Source organism: Gekko japonicus, unplaced genomic scaffold (genome assembly GCF_001447785.1).
Source record: "Gekko japonicus isolate JY-2015 unplaced genomic scaffold, Gekko_japonicus_V1.1 scaffold665, whole genome shotgun sequence".
NCBI lineage: Eukaryota > Metazoa > Chordata > Lepidosauria > Squamata > Gekkonidae > Gekko > Gekko japonicus.
The window spans coordinates 470,827-491,560 of record NW_015170294.1 but is presented as its reverse complement, the minus strand read 5'-3'; the positions used below and the strand labels follow the sequence as shown (position 1 = coordinate 491,560).

At 41.0% G+C, this 20,734-nt stretch overlaps 1 protein-coding gene across 1 annotated transcript in view; it reads right to left on the bottom strand.

Annotated features, from left to right (window-relative positions):
- The window catches only part of ASCC3 (activating signal cointegrator 1 complex subunit 3), a 409,581-nt gene that overhangs the window by 184,053 nt on the left and 204,794 nt on the right, over positions 1–20,734 (bottom strand). Inside the window, exons 14-15 of the mRNA XM_015417908.1 lie at positions 5,369–5,560; positions 4,814–5,038 (exon numbers count right to left, since the gene is read on the bottom strand). Of these exons, the coding sequence (XP_015273394.1) occupies positions 4,814–5,038; positions 5,369–5,560 (417 nt within the window). The remainder of the gene's footprint in view (positions 1–4,813; positions 5,039–5,368; positions 5,561–20,734) is intronic.

The following is a 20,734-nucleotide window of genomic DNA, read 5'->3' as shown; positions in this document are numbered from 1 at the left end:
TTCATGTGCAGTTTTCCAGAGTACATAAAAAATGAAGGTTTCATGGCTCTGTCAGTGCTCCACACTTCTGCTTTTCAGCATTTTCAGTTATACCAGCTGAGATGCATTGCTATTTTCACTAACATAAGTTTATTAGAAATCATTAACACGCTTCAGCATTGACCCTCAGTTGTCGGAAACTGGCACAGTTCCTGACCACTGAAGATTAATTTTATGCTTACTGCGCACTAGATCTTTCAAAGCATAATTAAACTTTTTTAGAAAGACAAAATTGCATTCTACTTTTCCATTTGGGGTTGGCTAAATAAAAAGTTCTTTCCAACTTTCATTCTGCATTTTTTTTTTTTTGCAGCTATGTAACTAGATTCCCTTCTGTGGACAGTATTCAAACACCATCAAAACAATGCATGTATCCTCTTACCTTTCACATATACTATTCAAAGGAAAATCTGTTTAAGAAAGTAGTTGTTTAACTGGTTGATTTGGGTGTGAACTGTCCACTGTTACTCTGAGTCTTGGTAGCCAGAAACTGTGCAGGTAAAACTACCTTTGACAAGCGTGGGGTTGGAGCCAGCCATCTTTTTCACCTATTTCCCTTCCTGACTACAGCCCTCACTCCCAATGGATTTTAAACATGTAGCCATTTCCCCTGCAGGTGCTTGCTACTTCTGTTCTAGGAATCCAATTGTGGAGGGGGATCAGCTAAAAAGTAAACAACATGTAGAATATATTCTATGGCAGAGACAGACGTTATGTGTAACTCATACTAAGAATGGACATAAAACTTACTTTAGAAAATATACTTGCCAAGCTAATGAAATAATTTAGTTTTAATTAAAACAGATTATGTTCACAGTTTCAATTACAAATGGCAACCTGAAGAATACTGCAACTGTTATGAGCACTATGACCTCAATAACACACTGTACTGGCAACCACGCACGAATGCAGAAGCTTCATGAACCAACATCCTATACAAAGACGGTATTAGTAATGCATTGGATAAGAGGAAATAAAAGGAACTTTAATCCAGATAAAATAGATCTGGCCTCGTGGCATTTCTCCTGTTCTGGATGGGACTGCACTCCTTCTTAAGGAGCAGAAGTACAACTTGAGGGTAATTTTAAATCCAGCTTTATTACTGGATGCTCAGGTAATATCAATTCCATAACATGTCTTCCAATTGTTGTTGAGACAACCGTGGCCCTTACTGGAAAGAAATGAGCTCAACATCATCATCCATAGTGTGGTTATAACCAGGCTTGATATCTACACTGCACTGTGCATGGGGCTAAGATTGAGGACTACAGCTGGTTCAGAATGCAGCAGAATGTTAAACATAACTACCCATAAGGAGTGTATTTCCACTGCACTGAAAGAGTTTCACTAGCTTCCAGTTTGTTTCTGTATACAACTTCATGTGTCCACATTGACATATAAAGCTCCATATAGTCTGGATTCAAGGTATCCTACTTTCTCCTATACAACCTGTTTCTGAATTAAGTTCTTTATTAGAGGATTTTCTTAGAATAGCTTGCCTTAGAGTCTAGGCAGGTGATTACCTGAGAGGTAGCCTTTTCAGTGGTGGTTCCTTTCATGAATGTATCACAAACTAAAGGGCTAGGGGTAATTTGTGAACTACTGAGTCTGGGTATTTAACACTGCATATATATATCCAATTTATTGAGTAACAAAGCTAAAGCTCTCGGACACATTACAACTTACTATGCAATCATTTTTACTCTGAAATTGTTATGCTCAATATGAGTAGGCAGACTCAGTCCTTGAAAATTCTTGAGTGTCAGAAAGATAACACTCTCTGAAACTTCTCAGGGGATCTGTACAGGTTCTGTGCTCCAGAACCTTAGTAGCACAATACAGTATGATAGCATTTCAACAACAATAGTCACTAGCATTTAGTACTAACTTCAAGTATCAAAATCTTTTTGATCTTTGTTGGGTACACACTGTGTTTCTTTTGATTTGATAATGTCATTTTTTGTAATATAGTAAGCATCTTGTAACATCTTATGAATATAAAGCAGTTCAAGGTAGCATCGTGGGCTGCTAATCAGACACATTTTGCTTCTTTCTACAGTCATATACTATAAGCACTGCTGTGAAGAAGTGTTTTGTTTGTAGTTCATACAGGTACATACAGGAAAATAAATGCAAGAGTGAAAGTTTTAGAGTTTATGCCATGGGTGACTCAAAAACATTTATTTTGATTAGAGAGACTTATGCAAGGTTAAGAAAGACCCCCCCCCCCAATTTAGTATTTTCTTCCCCTGACCTGCAGTTTTCACCAAAGGCATTCAGAGTAATTAAACAAACCATTTGATCACAAACTTCCTGTGTGCCAACTACATCTTCATTGTCTGCCCTTTCCCATCATGACTGCCTCACTGAAGATCTTTAGATCTGTTTTTTGGCAAGGTTTTTGATGGGCACATATCTTTGGGGAGTATTTTGGCCTTGCTATTTTATTTTGGCTTTAATTTGTAATGTTTTAATTATTTCTGTAAGCTGCCTTGAGCCAAGTGGAAAGAGTGGAGTAAAATATTTTAACAAATAAATAAAAGAAAACTAACACAACAATGTCAACTCTTCCTCAGAGGTTATGACCACAGTAGAATGAAAGGGTCAATATAATTTGTCCTTTCTATTTTATTTAAGTAACTTAATGAAAGAGGGGCATGTATCATTTGTATTGGCATTCGGCACATTCTATGGAAAGTAATAGCTTGTGACCTTCTTTAGAGAATGAAAAATTCATGAACCACTACCATTACCAAATGATTGCATAGTAAGTTGCAATGTGTCCAAGAGCTTCAGCTGTGTTACTCAACAAAATAGTTCTTCAAACAAAGGGACCACCACTGAAAAGGCTATGCTTTAGATGATAACCAAGTGGCATAATTTCTGACAAATAAGGCATGCCATTTATAGTTGTTTTATTATAAGTACATTTTGTGCTAATTTTGTTGAAGTCAGTGATACTCAAATTCTGGGTAGTTGGCAGTGCAATCCTGAGCAGAGCTACACCCTTCTAAATTTACTGACGACAATGGATTCAGAAGGGTATAATACATTTAGGGCTATACAAACCATCTCATTTCAACTTCTAACTATCACTTGAATTCATGGATACCACACAAGAGAAAGAACCCACCAAGGAGAAACTCAACAGTAGCCCAAGAAGAACAGAAGCCAATCTACCAAGTCTGTCACCTTGTGCTGTCTTTCCTTTCTCTGTTGCTTTATAATTAGGTGTTTGGAAAAGATCACTTATTCCTACATGCTAGTATTCTATGAGTAAGGCCTGGTATACACATAATCCTTTGTACATGGAAAGCTTGTTCAGAATGCAAATGGCTGGGCTAGAACTTTCTCCCCTTGGAATGTTGATTGTTTAGTTGCAGGGAAATTTTTATAAGCATTAAGGATGTTGCTCCGACCCACTGCAGTCTGAAGTGGTGCCTTCTGATGCATGTACAGACCAAGCCTTAGGTTCTAAAGAAACTATCTTCGACAACTTGAAAATCCCTAACCCCCCCCCCCCCCCATTTTTCCTCAGCACTGTCTGAACTGGCTGCCTTTTCTTTCTTTTTTTTAGAGATACAGTTTGGAGTTTTGTTGGAATAAATTTGTTCTGGCAGATTAATGAGGCACAGGGTAATCCCCTGAGGTAATATGCCGTTGTTGGTTTGGGTGCAGTGCAACATTTCCACAGGCACAAGGACTTCTGCCTATGGAGTGCAAGTCTTTCTGTGCCCCCTTCCATGGCAACTTCAAAATGCCCCCTGAAATCCTGCACCTGGGGGAAAGGGGAGCCCGCAAGGCATCTTGGGCTGCTGTGGGAAGGGGAAAGCATTGAAAGTCATACTTTGCAGGCAGAAGTCCTTGTGCCCACAGATATGCTACATTGCACCCAACCCCTCAATATCATTGGTCTAAGAGTCAATCTTTTCCAACAATAAGATGCACGAAGAAAAGTCTTTACATCTTTGGTGGGTTTGAGGACCTTTTAAATGCTACTGAGGTCCCGGTCACACGGGCAGGAAAATACGGGGGGGAAACGTGGCTGTTAGCCCTGGGGCTAAAAACTGTGCGGTTGCTTGAGCAGACCTACCGATGGAGGTCCCATGGTAGGGGGGAGGTGCCAATCACTCCACAGTCCTGCCGCGTGGCAAAGAAGTGGGGCAAATGGGGTTGGTTTTTTTAAAAAAAACTCAAATGCGCGCAGGCCCTGTTGGGTGCTTGTGCGCATCCATGGAGACTTTGAAAAAAAACACCCTTTTTCCGAGGGGACATGGGCGGGTGCCGGAACTACCACCGGAAATGTGATCAGACGCCCGCCCTTGCCCCGCGGTTTCAGGAAACTACCTCCGAGGTACTAGTTTTTTACCGCGCATCTTCTGTGGGAAGCCTCAGGTTCGCCACGGGAGCTCGACGCTTCCCAGATGTGGCGGTGTGATTGCACCCGGAAAATCCGCCTATTTTCCGTCCCTCTAGTGTGCCTAATGCTCCGTGTGACCGCAGCCACAGTATGCATTTTATTTAGAAATCATGCACAAGCTTAAAATAATTTTTTAAAAGAAACTGAGCTAAAGCCCTCAAAACATTGCATTCTAAATGGCTTTGTTACACTTGCATAATATTTTGTTAGTGTCACAATCCCAATAAACTATTGAATAAAGTTGCTAGATTTTATAGATCTGAATATAAACAAATGTGGATTTTCTCTGTTCTTACTAATATTAGTATCCAAAGCTTTGTATGCATTAGCTATGGTGAATGACTTAAACAGTACCTCTGCGTTCAAGTTGTCGGCAAGGCTTTCAAGAAACTGGCTCTCGATTGGGTTCTGCTGAGTGAGCAGGGTCAGGTAATGGCTGAGTTTGTCATGTGTTGTAATGATGACGCCTTCTCCAAATTTGTCAAACTGAGGCCGTCCAGCCCGACCAAATATCTGCATGACATCTAAAATTCCAAGGTCAACAAAGGAGCCTCTTTTTGCAGCATAGATCTGTGTTCCCTGGTTGAGGAAAAGTTAATAAAAATTAACATAAACACACAAGAATAAAAGCCAGATGAGCTGAAGATGAAAATTAGACAAATACAGCAGGATTTCAGAAGTGTACTTTAGCTAATCCTTTCATAATCTATGGTATAGCTAAATCTTTACTATAAAACTCAACTCCCAAAGAGAGAATCACTTTAACAAGCTAAAAAAAAACCCTAGATAATTAACAGCAACCACCGCCCCCTGCATCCATGTTTCCTTTTGCAAACTACAGCAAATATCTTGTTATATGAGGCTTTACACATAGTCACTGTCCTATACAGAGAGATGATACGCTCCTACCTTAATGATAACAGCATGGGCTGGAAGATTGACACCCCAGGCTAATGTAGCTGTACAAACCAAGACTTTGATATATCCACGAGAAAACAAATTCTCCACTAAGCTTCTGTCTTGCCGCAGCATTCCAGCATGATGAATACTGAATCCATCTGGAAACATTTCACGCAACTGCTTGTTTCTGGACTTTTGTACCTTTTTATGGACAAGTGGAATAAAAGATAAAATCAATGTAAGATTAATTTAACAAGCAATAATAATTAAGTACAGAGATTTGCCACATAATTCAATAACATACTCAGCAAGTTAATGTATCTCTTGTTAAGCATAACAGTATATCTCAAGCAGATATTATAACTCAGATTGATAGCTGTCGGCAATGCTAAAGGCCCTGAAGCATAAATGGTCTGAGAGTCTATCTGGGGAATTTTTATGGCATGCCTAAGTCAGCCGGTGGGCCTCTCACTGCAGAACTTGCAAGTGAGCAGTACTGCAGTACCTATATGCACATGTCAGTTTATGCAAGCAAAGTATTTGCTGCTTTTTTTGTATATCCTAATGACTCATGGATACATGAAACAGAACATTGTAATAAGAAGGTCAGAAGTCAGTGCTCGACTGTCAGCAGCTCTCCAGGATCTCAGGTAGAGGCCTTTCCCATCACCTTTTACAAGTCAAGCAGATGCTCCACCCGAGACACAGCCTGTGTCATTGGGAAGAGGAAGCAAGCATCCAGTCTGAAGTGCTCTGACTTTTTAGCCTTTTTTCTATAGGCTTTAGAGACAGAAAAGTCCTTTATGATCAATTTTCAGGAAAACAATGTTGCATATAAATTTGTATCCCTAAGTAGGATCCTTTGGTCTGGTAAGCATGCATGCTCAACTATCAGTCCTAGAAGTATAGATCATAAAGTAGTTATCACCCATTTCCTTTGGTGTTTGTCAAATATAAATAATAGTGTCTTGGTAAAACTACCTTTTTCCTTACCTTGATGGTCCATCTGGACCTATGTGATATTAAACTCTGTAAGTTTTAACGCCTTAATATTAAGGAAAACAACAGGTGGAGAGTCTCTGTAGCACAGTAACTAGAACACAGCTTTAAAGTGACTATCAACAACACACCTGAGCCGTGCAAAGGCTTAACATTTAATTTAGCATCTGAAACTTGTTTAGCTCCATTGAAGCTGATTCTTCCCAAGAAACTCTTTGAAAGGAGGTTTCTGCCTGGGAAAAATGATCAGATCTGGTCTACCTTGAGGAATCCACATGAAGTATGGTTACTTACTGCTAATTAAAGCAACAGCATTATTGTGTTCTATATAATAATCTGTATACAGAAACTGACTTCATTCTACTTGTACTTCCCTATGTTTTTCTATCTCTCTGTTATCAATAAAGATATTTGTATATTCACCTGCTCATGTTACTGAACTGAGGAGCACAGGGAATGAGAAAATTCCTGCATATAGAGCAGACTAGTGAAGTGTAAAGAAACTGTTGGCAGCTCTCAAGCCTCTGAAAAATGGCCTAGACACAAAGTGATGTTTGCAGTATCCAAGATCCTGTGCCAAGTCAGGGGCTAACCCTCCTCAGGTGAGTAATTTTCACGACAGCTTCCTTCTCAGATGAGGAGAAAGTCGCTTCCACTTTCCATTCCACCCATATTGTGTAATATGACCTATGCAAACAAGACCAGTGTGAACTTCACTTTCCTCCTCTGCTCTTTCTCTCTATATTCCTTCCCAATAAACTGCTTTAAAGGTATTTCTAGAAAATTATTGTCCCCCTCCCCCTTCCCTCTTTACTTCCACTGACTTCAGATGAAAGCTTTATCTTCATCCTCTCCTGGATTCTGTGTTGCTCTCCCCCCCATCCCATTTTATCTAGTTTAATATTCAAATGCAGTTTAAAAATCCTTTGAAACCTTTGTAAATGTCACTAACCTGATGCACAACAGTGTGATTCATTGGGGGATGGGAATGGAAATGGTGTCAGTAAAGTAAACATATCTCTATATGTCTCCCATAATAATTTTTGTTGCCTAACTTAAAAGTCTTTGTTCTCGTTTAAAACATTTTACTAAAACTAAACTCACAAGGACACACACACACACACACACACTTCATAAATTCCCTTGCAGTAATTGATAAATACCTAATGATTTGCTTTTAGTTTTACTCAGTTCTAAGATTAGTTTTCAATTCTTTTGAAGGCTCCACTAATCCTTTCATTAAGTATGGTGCTCCATTTTCTCTTACATAAGAATCCTGCTAGATCAGACCAATGGTTCATCATCCAGCATCTTGTCTCACACAGTGGCCAACCATTCCTCTGGAGGTCCAACAACAGGACATAAAGGTTGAGGTCTTCCTCTGATGTTGGCTCCTGGCACTGGAATTCAGAGGTTTACTGCATCTGAATGTGGAAATTCTCTTTAGTCACCAGGGCTAGTAGCCACTGATGGACTTATCTTCTGCTTTTGGCCATCATTACATCAAATTCTACAGTTTTAATAACTCATTGTGTAAAGTAGTATTTCCTTTTGTCATTACTATATTAGTTTAAAATTGGTTTTGTATACTTTATTGTATTACTTTAATGTACATTTTGTTATATTAAATATTTAGACAAAATGTGTATTACACAGGACAAAACAGGAGGCAACTTACATTAAGTAATCTTTACAACATAAACTCCACTTTGAATCTTCAGATATTAAAGAGAAAAGCCATGGTTTGTTTATTTTTAATTTGTTTTTCTCACTAAGACTCAAGGTGGATTAAATAATATAAAACAATGCAATCAAATACCACAAAGCATTCAATAGAGAAGCAGTTGGGCCTTTGGATGACCAAGGAATAAAAGGATTGCTAAAGGATGAAAGGGAAATAGTGGAGATGCTCAATGAATGTTTTGCCTCTGTGTTCACTGTGGAGTGTGTGAGGCATGTACCCAAGCCACAGCCACTGTTTTCAGGAAGGGAATCTGAAGGACTGAACCAATTGAGGTGACCAGAGATTAATTTCTAGACCTTCTAGGGAAACTAAAAACTGCTAAGTCTCCAGGTCCTGATGGCATACAACTCAGAGTTCTTTGGGAACTCAAATGTGAGATAGTTGACCTACTAACCTGTATATGTAACCTATCATTAGATTCAGCTGCTGTATACCAGAAAACTGGGGAATAGCAAAAGTTACACTGAATTTTAAAAAGGAGTGCAGAGTGGAACCAGGAGATTACTGGACAGTCAGCTTAATGCCTGTCCAAGGTAAATTAGTAGAAACTGTAATCAAAGATAAAAACATAGAGGAACAAAGTCTGCACAGGGAAAATCAGCACAGTTTCTGCAAAGGGAAACCCTGCCTCACCAACCTTTTGCAATATTCTGAGACACCATATAGATAATCCTGATCCAGTAAGACATTATGTATTTGGACTTTCAAAAGGCTTTTGACAAGGTACCTCACTAAAGACTCATGAGTAAACATAGCAGTCATGGGTTAAGAGGATGGGTTCTGTTATGGATTAAAAATTGGTTAAATGGCAGGAATTAAAGAGTAGTAATAAAATGGACGGTTCTCATAATGGAGGGAAGTAAACAGTGGGGTCCCACCAGGTTTGGTATTGAGGCCCTTGCTATTTAATTTGTTCATAAATTATCCAGAACAAGGGGTGAGTATTGTAGTAGCCAGGTTTGCACATGACACAACATTATTTAAGATGGTGAAAAACAAGGTTGACTGTGAAGAGCACCAGGAAGATCTCCACAAATTGGGTGAGTGGGCAGATGAAGTTCAGTGTTGGTAAGTGTGAGATGATGCATATTGGAACAAAAAAATCCCAACTTCAACTATAGGCTAAAGGGATCTGAATTTGCTAAGACTGACAAGATCTTGGAGATGTAGTAGATAGCTAAGTGAAAGTGTCAACCCAGTGTGCTGTAGCAGTGAAAAAAGGAAAACTTTATGTTGGGGATTATCAGGAAAGGGATTAAACATATAACAACCTATATTAAAATGCCCCTGTATAGATCTATGGTGTGGCCTCATTTGGAATACTGTGTACAGTTCTGGTCACCGTATCTCAAAAAGGCCATTGCAGAGCTGGAAAAAGTACAGAAGAAGGCAATCAAGATGGTTTGGAGGTTGGAAGGCATTCCCTACGAGCAAAGGCTGGAAAAGTTTGGGATTTCACAGTTTAGAAAAGAGATGACTAAGGGTGTGTGTGTATGCAGACATGATAGAGGCTTACAAAATTATGCACAGGGTGGAGAGAGTTAACAAGAGAACTTTTTCTCCCTCACGTAAAATACTAGAACTTCAAGGCATCCAATGAAGCTGATGGGCAGTAGGTTCAGGATGGACCTGGATTTTGAAAGTCCAAATACTCTTATGTAAATAAGAGTGATTAAAATGCGAAATTTGCTGCCAGAGGATATAGGGATGGCCACAGGCATAGACAGCTTTAAAAGGGGATTAGACAGATTCATGGCTACTAGCTATGCTGACTGAGGGAAACCTCCACATTCAGAGGGAGTCAACCTCTGAATCCTAGCGCCAGGAGGCACATCAGGGGAAGGCTTCAGCCTCTATGCTCTGTTGTTGGACCTCCAGAGGAACTCGATGGCCACTGAGTGAGACAGGATTCTGGACTAGACGGTCCAAATTTTAAAACAATGCAGTAAGACCAAGACAAGGCATACAGGACACACTGGAATAGACTACTATCCTGTTCCTTTTATAAAACTGCTTTTCTGCTTTCATTTTCATCCGGAGCTTTTGAAGGTTGGAAATTCACTCTTGTCCCCACAGTGCAGCAGCTTAGGAAGGAAGACTGATCGACTCAACTATAGTGTTAACTCAACTGTGTGCCAAACCTTAGTTAGCTGTAGCCATGGATTTTGGGGCTAGCCAATTGAGAATCATGGTTTCTCAGATCAGATACAATGCCAAATAATGGTTATGCTTCCTTAACCATGGTTTGGCATGATAACTTTTACAAAGTCATTGTGATCCAGAAGCATGAATGATTAATAAAATGGAACACTTGATATCTTTGTCATCCCTTTCCAGCCCCAAACAGCCAGGGCAATTAAGTTTTACAAAAGAAGTATGGGCTTCAGTAAGACTTGAAAAGAAATGGGTTCACAACTGCAGATCAGACATTACTTCTTGTACAAATTTCCTATATTATGCTACTTTTGGAGAGAAGGAGTCTCTAATTTTATCTTAAAAGACCACAACTGTAAACATAGAGACAATTTCTTATACAATACATCATGAACCTTTCAATGTGCAAGACTATTTCAACAAGGCATGTTCCACGACGGTATAATCACTGATCTCGAGCCAGACATCCTGGAATGTGAAGTTAAATGGGCCTTAGAAAGCATTACTAACAACAAAGTTAGTGGAGGTGATGGTATCCCAGCTGAGCTATTCAAAGTCTTAAAAGATGATGCTGTTAAAGTGCTGCACTCAATTTGCCAGCAAATTTGGAAAACGCAACAGTGGCCACAGGATTGGAAAACGTCAGTATACATTCCAATTCCAAAGAAGGGCAATGCCAAAGAATGTTCAAACTATCGCACAATTGCACTCATATCACACGCTAGCAAGGTCATGCTCAAGATCCTACAAGCTAGGCTTCAACAGTACGTGGATAGAGAACTGCCAGAAGTACAAGCTGGGTTTAGAAGAGGTAGAGGAACGAGAGATCAAATTGCCAACTGTATACTGTCACCTTGCTTATTTAATATATATGCAGAGTACATCATGCGAAATGCTGGCCTGGATGAATCACAAGCGGGAATTAAGATTGCTGGGGAAAAGATCAACAACCTCAGATATGCAGATGATACCACTCTAATGGCTGAAAGTGAAGAGGACCTAAAGAGCCTCTTGCTCAGGGTAAAAGAGGAGAGCGCAAAAGTGGGCTTGAAGCTCAACATCAAAAAAACTAAGATCATGGCATCCGGCCCCATCACTCCTTGGCAAATAGAAGGGGAAGTTGTGGAAGTGGTGACAGACTTCACGTTCCTGGGATCCCAGATCACTGCAGACTGTGACAGCAGTCATGAAATTAAAAGACGCCTGCTCCTTGGGAGGAAAGCGATGGCGAACCTAAACAGCATGATAAAAAGTAGAGACATCACCCTGCCAACAAAAGTCCGCATGGTCAAAGCAATGGTATTCCCAGTAGTCATGTATGGCTGCGAGCGTTGGACTATAAGGAAGGCTGAGCGCCGAAGAATAGATTCTTTTGAACTATGGTGCTGGAGGAGACTCTTGAGAGTCCCTTGGACTGCAAGAAGATCAAATCAGTCAATCCTCAAAGAAATCAACCCTGACTGTTCCCTGGAAGGCCAGATAATGAAACTGAAGCTCAAATACTTTGGCCAGCAAATGAGAAGGGAGCACTCACTGGAGAAGACCCTGATGCTGGGAAAGATTGAAGGTCAAAGAAGACGGGGACGGCAAAGGATGAGATGGTTAGACAGTGTCATCGATGCAACGAACATGAAATTGAGCCAACTTCAGAGGACGGCAGAAGACAGGAGGGCCTGGCGGGAGATGATCCATGGGGTCGCGAAGAGTCGGAATCGACTGTGCGACTGAACAACAACAACAACAACAACAACTTTTACCCTGAGCAAGAGGCTCTTAAGGTCCTCTTCCATTTCTGCCATTAGAGTGGTATCGTCTGCATATCTGAGGTTGCTGATCTTTTCCCCAGCAATCTTAATTCCCACTTGTGATTCATCCAGGCCAGCATTTCGCATAATGTACTCTGCATATATATTATATAAGCAAGGTGACAATATACATCCTTGTCGTACTCCTTTTCCTATGCTAAACCAATCAGTTGTTCCATATCCGGTTCTGAATGAGTAGCTCCACTTTAATACTTTCCAGCATAAACAGGCTTTTACCGATTGTATCCTAACACACATACAGGAGGATTCCACCCACACCAGCCTGCCCTTTCCCAAGAGTCAGACTAAATGGCACAAGGTCTGCTCATAGCCAGAGACTGGCCTAACAATTGGGTTCTCTATCCTCTCTCAGAGGTAGAGTTAAACCACTCTGTCACACTACCAAATGAGCTACCTTTCACTCTGTCTGCTCTTTTCCTGAGCCAGAACTGAGCACTCACTGCTCTCTTCAGGAGGCAGAACTGAACCAAACTCCTGCTGTGTTTCCCTTCAACATTCCATTCCCCTTCTCAAAGGTGATTGGATGCTGGAGTAGCATTCCCATAGTTTTGAGTGGCTGTTTTCCCCTTCAGGGGCGGGACAGCCTTCTGTCTGTCAAAGAGGGTTCTGAATGACCAGTCTCCCTGCAGCCCCTTCCTTTTAAACATATAGTGCAAACCAAATTGGAGCCACTGACCATCAGGTATGCTGGCCCTGCTGACCCTTTTCAAGCCATGAAACTGACCAACAGCAACAGGGGCTGCACGAGAAGTGGTACTGAGTCACCTGGCTGACAGCCAAAGCCAGGCACAATTGCCCCAGAGTCCTTTTCCCCCCTCCCCCACTCTGTCTGGGCAGAATAGGCACTCCAGCTTAGTGCTGTTGCTTTGCATGCCAAATTTAAACAACCAAGAGTAGCTTTTCTAAAAGCTCTAAAGCAAACTAAGATACATTGGCTCACAGTGGGTATTATTTATCTTACATTCTAAAAATCAGGGCTGCTGTGCAAGGTTATTGGATAGGTGAAGGTAAGCATGTCAGCATATAAATCACCAGACTCTAGGTCTCTGCATAGTTAGGCTTGGCATCTATGTATAGCTGACTATGAATACAGAATTGCCCAAAGTTATCAAAGTTCTGACAAGGCTAAGAGAAAAAGGAAAGTTCTTGTAAAAAAAAATCAGCTATGAGAAGGTAATAGGGTGTGATAATTAGAGATATGAAGAAGAAGAGATTGGATTTATACCCCGTCCTTCACTACCCAAAGGTGTCTCAGAGCGGCTTACAAACTCCTTTCCTTTCCCCTCCCCACAAAACTCCTTTCCTTTCCCCTCCTGTGAGGTAGGCGGGGCTGAGAGAGCTCTGGACAGAAACTGGTCTTTTTCAAGAACAGCTCTTATCAGAACTATGGCTTGCCCAAGGTCATCCAGCCAGGTGCAAGTGGAGGAGTGGGGAATCAAACCCGATTCTCCCAGATTAGAGTCTGCACACTTAACCACTACACCAAACTGGCAAACTACACCAAACTTCCTAATTTGAGGAAGAAAGTTTACCTTGTGGTACCTCCCAAAAATAGATTATAATAAACTGTCATGGAAGTCTGCTGGGTGACCTTGGGTAAGTCACACACTCTGAGCCTAACCTACCTCACAGAGTTGTGAGGATAAAATGTTACAAGCCATTCTGGGTTCTCACTGGGGAGAAAAAGTAGGCTATACATGAAGTAAATAAACGAAAAAGACAACGGCACATCGGAGAATTTCTTGAATACCACCCACATGCAAATTACCAGTTGGGTTATAAAGTTCTGAATTTATATTTTATTAATGCTTTCTTTGTATAATTCTAACACACATACAGGAGTAAGAAATATGTACTATCAATACTTGTTATAAAAGATTATCATGTCTATGCAATGGAAAAAAAGAAAATGTGTGAAATATGCTGTGAACAAAAAATACCTTGCAAAACACTAAAACATAGTTAACATGCTTATACTTTAATGTAAAATAGTTCAAAACAGCAGCACCCTAGTCCATATACTAAAAACATAGAATCACAGACAATCTGCACAAACTCCACAAGGTGGCTCTCAGTACCCAACATTAAACATACATCACACCCACATATTTTATAGAGCTACATTAAAACTGATTTTTAATATGAAGTTAATTTACAGTGTTCAGAATTTAATAGAAAATGTACTAAAGCATGGATATAAGGCAGGCACTGTGCAAGACAGGCCTTCCTTTTGGCCCGTGGCATTGTATACGTTTGCATTGTATATGCATACGTATGAACACACAGAGGGGAAAAATAAAATAATGACAATAATAATTCATTAGCATATTTTCTGCAGGTGTGGTTTTGCAGATTGCTTCTGTTCATTTTTGTAGTAAACAGCCCTAGGAGTCCTGGTGATCAAGGTGGAGAAATATGAGTATATAAGCATTAACAGAAGTATGCATCTTTTGTTTTCATTGTTAACAACAAACATTTAAACTATATTCTCAATATTGCGTCTCAGCATAACTTTCTAAGTGGCTTTCAAAACAAATTTAGTTTGTCCTCATGCTAGACAGTGAAAATGGAGTCTTTCAACACAACAGCTTTCATTCTACATGGAAAAATATTTTGACAAAAGGAAGGTCTAGTGGATTTTTAAGACACTGAAAGAAGACAACCTGTCCTTTCAATTTTAAAATAAAATCCCTCATCGGAATTAATCAACATGTATAACTGATAAATCATAAGAATTTATTCTCAACTAATACTTGGCATTATGGATGATGTCAATTCCATTCAGAAACATTAATAAATGAATTACTGTGGTGTGGGGGCTTTAGAAATTTAAGGGATTATCCTCAAAGAAAAGTGTAATTTAAACACTGGAATGTTTTCTATATAGATACTAAAAATCAGTATTTGAAGCCATTTGAAGACAAAAATAGGGCCCAGGGAGAAACTTGAAGAGCCCATGCATTTGAACAAACATGGAACACTATCCTCTGGTACTAGGTCCAGTCTGAGACAAAATTATTGAGCTGTGTCAAAATACCATAAAAACTGCCGTTTTACAGTAATAGTACCCTAAAGTGGTTTATTAGTAAAAAAATGATGAAATAACATCCCCTAATCATGGTTAAGCTTGATCATGATAGAGTGATCAGGAGCAGGCTGCAGGGTTGCATGCTTCGTCCCCTGAAACATTTCCCTCCTGAAGTGTAAATGCTTGCTACCTGCTTTAACCATGCAATGTTGACACAGACAACAAGTGTGGACGAAGAGTTGTAACTGGGACTGCAAACTGGATTAAAATCTTGGTTAAGTAGGTATCTACTGGTTAAGATTTCCCCTGAAGTAACTCTTACTGATATTATTTAATAGATTTGTAGGATGGTTTGCTATTTACAACCCTCAAAGCAACATTCATGGCCAATAATAGACAGTTACATTTCAGATTGCCTGATGATCATTGAGCACAGTGTTTAAATGCTGACCGTACAATTTAAACCATTTATTGTTAATATCTGCTAGGGCAAAATAGGATATTATTATTTTGCAAGTCTCTGCTCAACCTGCATTAAGAAGGTTTGTCACAGTGTGAGAAATTTCAGTTTCTGCTTACGTCAAAATATCCAAATGAACACATATCCCCTCCTTCAACATGTTTCAGTCAGGTATTAGCTGAGCAAATGATCCTACAATCTTTGAATTAAGCCTTAAGGTGATCCTCCTGACAGCCAAAGCATTAGAGGAACCCACGAAGTTGGCTAGCCTAATATTTAGGAGGATGTAGGAGAAAGGGGTACTTACTACCTGGGCTTTCCCCCAACAGCATCAAAGTATCGTAACCTGTTTCTTAATTTGGGTAAATTCCAGCTAAAATATTATGGAACATTGTAGGTATAAATCTCTACATATTAAGTTCTCCTTACTGGAGCAATTAATGCCATGTTGTTATGGAAATCTAGTCCATTATCTCACTCGTCTCAGACAACTCTGTTACAGTATCTGCTGTACCATGTCTCTGAGAAGATGCATTTGTCTTGCACCATAATCAGGCTAATAAAACTACTACAACCAATGTGGTAACAGCTGCATAAGTGGATGGGAACATTGTTTCACATTATCCCATAGCAATTATTACAGTTACGATATATCGTATCAGGGATGTGTTGCATTGCAGCAATATACAGTAACTCACATTAAAGTTGTATCTAAACATTCATGAATGTAAAAAAAATCTTTTCCATCTTCCCCCCAAACTCAGTGTTGCAGCCCCTTTTGGAGAGAAAAGTCTATGCACTATACAGACTTGTACAAAGAATGTAAAAGGTAAAGGTAAAGGTTCCCTTGCTCGAAAGCCAGTCGAATTCGACTCTAGGGTTGCGGTGCTCATCTCCGTTTCAAAGCCGAAGAGCCAGCGCTGTCCGAAGATGTTTCCGTGGTCATGTGGCCGGCATGACTAAACCCCAAGGCGCACGGAACGCTGTTACCTTCCCACCGAAGTGGTACCTATTTATCTACTTGCAATTTCTTGCTTTCGAACTGCTAGGTTGGCAGGAGCTGGAACTAGAGACAGGAGCTCACCCCATCTTGCGGCACCCGAGTCTTGAACTGCTGAACTACTGACCTTCCACAGCCTGCAGTTCAGTGTCAACCACTTGAGCCACCGCAGCTCCGACAAAGAATGTAGAGTTGGGTTAAATTGACTCATTCCTTTCTTGTGAAAGTTCCTTGAGCTTCTCAGGAGAGGACAGTTTTGCTCAATTTCCCCTTCTTCCTGCAGTCTCCTGTACTTCATTTTTTTAGGGCCCCTGTGACAGGTTTGGCATGGCTTGAGTAGGTAGCTTTTATTAATTTAATTTGTGAGTGTGTGAGAGAAACCTTGAGGGCCTTTTATCTCTCCCTTATTATAAAAGAGTTTTGGGTGCCAGAATTCTAAAATTGGCCCCTTTAGTGTTAGGCCGAAAAAACTGCCACTCGGAAGACACTGGCTGGGTTCATTGGCTGCTTTGTGCAGTCCCGGCCAGCGTTCCAAGGTCATTTACATATGGAAGCTCCATTCCACACCTCAAACTCCCCCCCCCCCCCGCAAGGCAGTTGGAATTTTCAGTTGGGAGAGGAGAATTATGTCAGCTGCTCCCTAGGCAGAGGCTGTGTGTGTGTGTGTGTGGGGGGGGTTGTAAAGACAGACAGGCAGATAAACGTTGGCTGATGGTTGCCAACTCCAGGTTCGAACTCCAGGACATAGGGTTGCCAACTCCAGGTTGGAAACTTCCAGGATGTGCCATGGTGTTGGCAACCACTGCACTACAGAATATAACGTCGTGGAAAGAAAGAGCCAGCCAGAAACTGCCAGTCTACCAAATGAGGGTAGAACAGACAAGCTTCCTTCAGCTAGATGCAAGTCCAGTAGCACCTTAGACACCCACAAGATTTAGGGGGCAAGACTTCCGGTTGATGGCGGCGCGCTAGCAGACTCACCTCCCAGACCTCCCGGGGGTGAAGCTGTGCTCCAGCCGAAGGAGGGGGTGCGCAGGCTCGTTAACCACCCCAGGGACCCGGCGAAGGGACCCTGGCCGGAATGCCGGAGAATTGAGGCGCCTCTTTGTTCCGACGGTTCTCCATGCTGAGAGACCGAATGGACTTAAGTGACGCCGACCGGGGCAAGCGTAGGAGATTGAGCGTCAGAAATGAAGCCAATGTGAGTTGGCTAAGACCATAGCAGAATCCATGCGCCCCCTGCTGGAACAGCTGAATAACGTCAAGGAACAAATGTCAACAATGACTCAATGTATCACCTCTCAGCAAAATCAGATAAATGAGACATTGCAAATGATGAAACAAAATACTGAGAAGGTGAATGAGGTGGAGGCAACGACCCAAAAGGTGAAGAAAAAAGTGCAAAAGGTGGAAAGGAAACAAATTTCCACGGAAGATCAGCTGCTGCAATTACAAATGGAAAAGGCTAATATGATCCTTCGCTTCCAGGGTATGCCAGAGAATAAGGGAGAGAATCTTAAAGAAGTGATGAGTGAATTACTAGCCCCAGTGACAGAGATGAAGGCGGAATCACTGTTAAGCGACATGGATCTGGTCTATAGATCATATTCAGACTATATAAAGAAAAATAATCTGCCTGGGGAAACTGTCATAAGATTCTCGAAGAGGCATGTGAGGGATGCAATCCTGAAAGCAGTTTCTGGAATATTCCTGAAAGTGGGAGAGAATGCCATCAGAGTCTTAAAGGACATTCCCTTTGAAATAAGACAACGGAGAAAGAAGTACAAAGAGCTTGTGCTTTATCTTCAGACAACTTCAATTGGATACAAATGGCTAATTCCAGAATGTGTTACGTTCAAAATCAAGGATAAAAAAGAAAAGTTTGACTCTGTTCTGAAAACTCGGGAATTTCTAAGGGTCCAGTTGGGAAGGCCAGAGGACGGAAAAAAAGAAGAGGACAGTAAGTCTAGTGGCGAGCTGGACTCGGGTTCTTCCGGAGAGGACTCTCTGGCAGAGCAAGGGGCCGCAGCCCCAAAAAGTCCTTACAAGTTGCGGAAGAGACGGGGAAAGGAGAAGTGAAGGCTGAAGGACTCTGATTTGTGCCTTTGAGAACTTTGAAATGGGATGATTGGGGGTACTGTTCTTAGACAGTTAAGTTTAAGATGTAAAGAAAAGGGTAAAAAGTACTATAAATGTTTGACTCAGTTTATAATGTCATAAATGAAGGGAAGACTTGATGTAATTAAGCTTTTGATGATCTCCTCTCTTGGGTTTTTAGGTAGTAGTAGGTTCTTTTACTTTATCCTGTAAATGTAGTCCCTCTCCTTTTTTCTGTGTTAGTTTTGTAGTCTTATAAAAAATAATTAAAAATCCCCTCTGGGGGCTCAAAAAAAAGATTTAGGGGGCAACAGCTTTCGAGAGTCAAAGCTTCCTCAGTCAGATACATGTAGGACGGGAGATCCATATCTCCCAGTCTGAAGGTGGGAGGGGTGTTGCAAAGCCCCCTCCCACCTTCAGATTGGGATGTTAGGACTCAGAGGTCTCCATTCCTACTTGTCTTTTATGAAGGGAACTTGAGTCTTGAAAGCTCATACCTTGAAACTCTTGCTGGTCTCTAAGGTGCTACTGTCCGAGGTAAAATCGGGGAGTTGGAGTGCTTGGTGTCGGAGGGAAAAATAGACATTGTGGGTATTTCTGAAACTTGGTGGGATGAGGAAAATCAGTGGGACACAGTGATTCCCGGTTATATATTATATCGGAAGGATAGGGGGGGAAGGGTTGGAGGTGGGGTGGCTCTGTATGTCAGAGAGGGTATAAAGTCCAGAAAGATTGAGAGGCTAAGAGAATTGGATTCGCTTCTTGAAGTTCTGTGGGTTGAAATAGGGGGCCAAAAGGAAACTTAACACTGGGAGTTTGTTATCGCCCACCGGATCAAAAGATAGAGGAGGATTATAAAATGATGAATGCCTTAAAGATAGCAACTAGACAAAAACACTGTGTAATAATAGGTGATTTTAACTACCCACACATTGATTGGGTCAATATGTGTTCTAGCCGGGAAAAAGAGATTGAGTTTCTAGACACTCTAAATGACTGTGCTATGGAGCAGATGGTCATGGAACCTACCAGGGGAGAGGCGATCCTTGATTTGGTCCTAAGTAACACTCAAGACCTGGTGAGAGATGTAAAAGTGATTGCACCACTTGGGAACAGTGATCATAATGTTGTTGAGTTCATCATTTGTACAAATAGAGAATTGGCCAAAAAGACTCACACAACCATTTTTAACTTTAAAAGGGGTAATTTCTCTGATATGAGGGGACACGTGGGGAGGAAACTGAAAGGAAAAGTAGAAAGGGTCAAAACAATTGGGGAAGCTTGGGATCTATTTAAAACTACGATCCTAGAAGCTCAAAAAATATATATTCCGCAGGTTAGGAAAGGCACAAACAGGTATAGGAAAAAGCCTGCATGGTTAACAAACAGAGTAATGGAGGCTGTAAAAAGTAAAAAGAATTCCTTTAAGCAGTGGAAAGCTAGTCACAGTGAGGCTGATAAAACGGAACACAGGCTATGGCAAATAAAATGCAAGTCTGAGGTCAGGCAGGCAAAAAGGGAATATGAGGAGCATATAGCAAAAAACGTAAAAACCAACAATAAAACTTTCTTCAAATACATTAGAAACAGGAAACCAGCCAGGGAGGCAGTGGGGCCCTTGGACGACCAAGGGGTAAAAGGAGTATTGAAGGATGATAGGGAAATGGCTGAGAAGCTAAATGCATTTTTTGCCTCCGTCTTCACTGTGGAAGATGAGAAGTGCTTGCCCACTCCAGAACCACTGATTTCAGGAGGGGTGTTGGAAGACCTGAGTCAGATTGAGGTGACGAGAGAGGAGGTCCTAAAACTGATAGACAACTTAAAAACTGAAAAATCACCAGGCCCAGATGGCATACATCCGAGAGTTCTGAAAGAACTCAAATGTGAACTTGTAGATCTCCTGACAAAGATATGTAATCTTTCCTTAAAATCTGCCTCCATTCCTGAGGATTGGAAGGTAGCTAATGTCACTCCCATCTTTAAAAAGGGTTCCAGAGGAGATCCGGGAAATTACAGGCCTGTCAGTCTGACGTCGATACCGGGTAAATTGGTGGAAACCATTATTAA